We start from the raw sequence: 4,046 nt of genomic DNA on the forward strand, positions 1-4,046 counted from the left end.
TAGAGAATACCACTAGACACTAGGTTGATTTTTTTTGTAAACGTAGGTTAACCTCTGCGTCATTGCGATGCACACAACCATATTATTAATTATTCAAAAGAGTACAAAACAAAGGCAACCATGGTTCAACCGTTACAAGATATGAAATAAAACAAAGTCGACTTCCTCGGCGGTAGCGCCTTCAAGAAGGGATATATGTCCTCCCTATCGTCGCCATGTCCGACCGGAGAGGACCTAGACAAGAATTTTCATCAGGGTTGGCAATACTAGCCAATGAGGACCAGCACATTAGCAAGTAGAGAAAGTCTTCAACAAGGTAACGACGCAAGTTCATCACCACGGAGCCTGACCAATAAAGGTCACTTGACGAGTTTTCACCACCGACATAAAGCAGGGTTCGGGTCAGCATCCTGAACGCAGATCATTCCATAGCCTCCTCCGGCAGTACTCCACGGCAGGGTTAAAAGGCACTAGCAGATTGGTGAGATTGCTTCCCACTTTAGACCGCTGTCATCACCGTAAACCGGACAGGACACCCATGTCTCTGTGGGGGTTAGTCCACTGCCACTCAACACAGATACGAGTCACACTGCAGCATCCACCATAACGCAAGAGCTGCTGCTATGGAGCTAGAAGTTGAAGGAGAACCATGAGTACATCCCTTGCTCGTCAGTGCGAGACTCTGTCGCTGGCACCTCAAGCATCCTCGTGCGATGGCCACTGCCCTCACACCGGAAAAAAAATCGCTCTTTGCGCCGCCAGCAAGTGCCGCACGCGACCATCACCTATGCCGACGCTCCTGCAGGATATGTACTGTTGCAACGCTTGATCTCCTTACCGCAGTCCTCAAGGGCCTCCACCTCCACAGCAATGAGTAATGGTGGCCACCGCAGCCACCTCCATGACTACCAACGCATCCGTTGTTGTCACCACCAGCTTCACCTCTGTCGCACTACAAGATGACGTCCACACTGAAGCGGCATTGTCCAGATCTTCACTGTCCCTGGGCGCCCTCGATACAACGATCATAGATGTCTGTGCACTATTCTATTCCCTGGTCACCTCACCCGAGTGGCCGAGTCCAACGAACGCACCCTTCACCATAGGTGCCCGTCAGCAGCACCGGCGTAGTCGCATGTCGGCGATGGCTTCAGATCTAAAACGAAAGCCGCATCCAAGACGACGGCATCATGGTTTGTCCATGTGACCTCCACAGCCACGTATGACAAAGTGTCAAGACGCGGTGTTGGGATCTTCATGGCTGCACACACACGCTTTGACACACTGGTGACGATATCCTTCATCAAGGAACTCGCCTCCCATCGTTCACGGGTCGCGGTAATGTTGGCGCCGCCCTCCTCACAGCGCCGCTTCTTCTTCCTCCTCCTCTCGACAACTCTCTTGTTTTCTCTCACAAGCACACATATGAAAAACTCAAAAGAAACACACACGCACACATGCATTCAACATCTGATGGATGCCCGTGCACCCTCTTTATTTTAACCAAGACTATCTCAACTAACTAAACTTAGCACTAATAACAAGATTAATTCCAACAGGCAATGTATTGGAGGCGGCCAGCACGGTGGTTCAATCAGGAGACGCCCTACGACATGACCCCCACTCCCGGCCACAGCAGTTACGGGCGGCCATGCCAATGGCTGCATGGGTGAGGATGGGTTGGGGAGGAGGAGGTGCCTAGGCTAGCGTAGCAGCCAGTACTGACGAGGGACGGCTCAGTACTAGACGTACACGATGACGCACACGAGGATGGGTTATGGACGCACACGATGACGCCGTAGCCATGACCACGCTCTCCACCACAAATCCGCGATTGAGCCATTGTGAGCCCCTAGACGTCTCCCTCCGCTCCATCGCTGAGTGTCACGATCGACCCGGTAATTGGATGGATCGAGGTCGCACAAATGAGCTCAGTATTGGGATAGATTTGGGATATTTTGGGACATTTGGGGTGAGGAATCAGAGGGGGGGGGGGGGGGGGGGGGGGGGGGGTGAGGAGTGAGTACCAGAAGAACACGACATGGGATTCAAAATCTGAAGAAGCACATGGTCCTGGACTTTAAAGCCGTTTGCGCACGCACTGCCCTCTGGGCCCCATTCCTATGCACTGAATCCACACACGGACATTTTTTTTCAATGGCTAGGGGCGATTATGGGCACGAGATCTCCGAACTAAATTTTCCGGACTAGGAGGTTCCTTTTTTCACATTGCATGATATACTTGTGAAAAATTGATATAGAATCGATGGATTCCTATCGAATTAGATGGGCATGACGTGCAACATTTTATTTGCCTTTATTCCCAAGTTTGAACTTGTATTGGTTGGAGTCACACATATGATGGTGCATGACATTTTATATTTTTTTCATTGCTACATCGATCGTCCAATCGAGTAAACAATGAAGGTCCATCTATCTAGTAGTACAACTGTTTTCATTTCACTGTCCACCGTTCATGGCAGTCATGCTACCAAATGGTGCACTAGTGGTGTAGCAGTCAGATGGGACATGCACGTTGCATAACATAGGCAGGGTCTGAATCACAAGTAACCTAACCAACTTGAACTGGGCTAGTTGTTGAGGTAGGATAAAGCCCTGGCCCAATTGATATTGAGGCTGCATGGGCATTCCCTGGCCCAACTGTTGTGGTTGAGGCTGGCCGAAACCTCTATCCACATGTTGTTGTTGCATGACGATGGCATGCACAATGTTGTGGATGGCCGGGCATCGGGACGGTTCATTGATACGTGCAAGTTGTCGACAACATTGTAGACGCTTCAACTGGCAGCTATTCTGTTGCGAGGTCTTTGGTCGGAGGAACGGGATCACTGACTGGATTAATGACAGTTTCTCCTCCGGGTTGCACTGTTGCAGGAGGAACTCCTTGCACAAGTTCAATTGTTGTTTTTCCTCCACAGAAGGTTGTTGTTGTGGCAATGGTTGCTCTTGCGGGTATGGTTGTTGTGTTAATGGTTGTTGATATTGGGGAAATGGTTGTTGTTGCGGGAATTGTGGTTGCTGTTGCTGTTGTTGCGGGAATGTTTGTTGTTCATATGGAAGTGGCATCTGCTGCGGAAATTGTTGTTGTGGTGGCTGCTGCGGGAATAGATGTTGCTGGGGAAGTTGTTGTTGGAGAAGTGGCTGTTGTGGATATGGTTGTTGTTCCTGGGGTTGTGGTTGCTGCAGCGAAAATGGTTGTTGTGGCTCTTTTTGCGGGAATAGTGGTTGTTGTGGTTCTTGCAGCGGCAATGGTTGTTGCTGGGTAAGTGGTTGCTGCTGCAGAAATGATTGTTGTGGCCTTTCTTGGACATGGACACTAGGGTCGAGCTGCACGATCGCGGTGGTGATGGTCGTTGATACAACGAGGAGGGCAAAGACCAAGAGGATCTTCATGATGGATTTGTGGTTACTCTGTATTGTTTAGTTTGAATGTTTGTGCTCTAAATGTGTGAAAGATGGATCATGGAAGGGGGTCTTCACGGTGTATGGCTATTTATAGATGCCATGAAATGATTTCTTTTCGTCTTCATATTTTCTTTCTTGTAAAGTTCTGATACTCTTATCAAACTATCTTCGCAGGGCTACTTGCAAGTGTAATTTGGATTAATCGCCAAAGTTGCTTTCTTGTAGCACACATCCATGGAGTGTCAGGAAAGCTTGATAATCGTAATGACTCATCATATTCATTTTACATCGGAAACACTTATCTAGATTACACCCCTTTCAAAAACTAAGTTTGTAATTTTCTACACATTGTTAGGCACATCCAGGTTGGCATAACTTGTGGGGAACTAAGTTTGTAGTCTTGCTTGCGTTGTTAAGATAGATCATACTAGTAATGTGAAGATTGTTCTGGACTCCTTCTTCCTAAACTAACTTCGTAGTTTTGTGTAATATGATGGTAAGATGAACAAGCATACATGACTCATCAATTCTTTCTTTATGTCAATGTTATTAATGTCATATGAGTTGTTAATACACACTAGGTGATTCTCACGCATTTATGCAGGACCACCATGCACATG

General features: G+C 48.0%; 1 protein-coding gene across 1 annotated transcript; it reads right to left on the reverse strand.

Moving 5' to 3' along the window:
- Nucleotides 1-2,298: 2,298 nt before the first annotated feature.
- LOC123083579 (gamma-hordein-3) lies at nucleotides 2,299-3,494 on the reverse strand. The gene has a single exon (XM_044505586.1). It carries the CDS (start codon nucleotides 3,412-3,414, stop codon nucleotides 2,461-2,463), a length of 954 nt encoding a protein of 317 aa, XP_044361521.1. The 5' UTR covers nucleotides 3,415-3,494; the 3' UTR covers nucleotides 2,299-2,460.
- Nucleotides 3,495-4,046: the final 552 nt, after the last annotated feature.

This window comes from Triticum aestivum, chromosome 1B (genome assembly GCF_018294505.1).
Source record: "Triticum aestivum cultivar Chinese Spring chromosome 1B, IWGSC CS RefSeq v2.1, whole genome shotgun sequence".
Classification (NCBI taxonomy): domain Eukaryota; kingdom Viridiplantae; phylum Streptophyta; class Magnoliopsida; order Poales; family Poaceae; genus Triticum; species Triticum aestivum.

What these genes read in the sequence shown, in the direction of transcription:
- LOC123083579 (XM_044505586.1), bottom strand. Translation starts at nt 3,414, where the DNA reads ATGAAGATCCTCTTGGTCTTTGCCCTCCTCGTTGTATCAACGACCATC.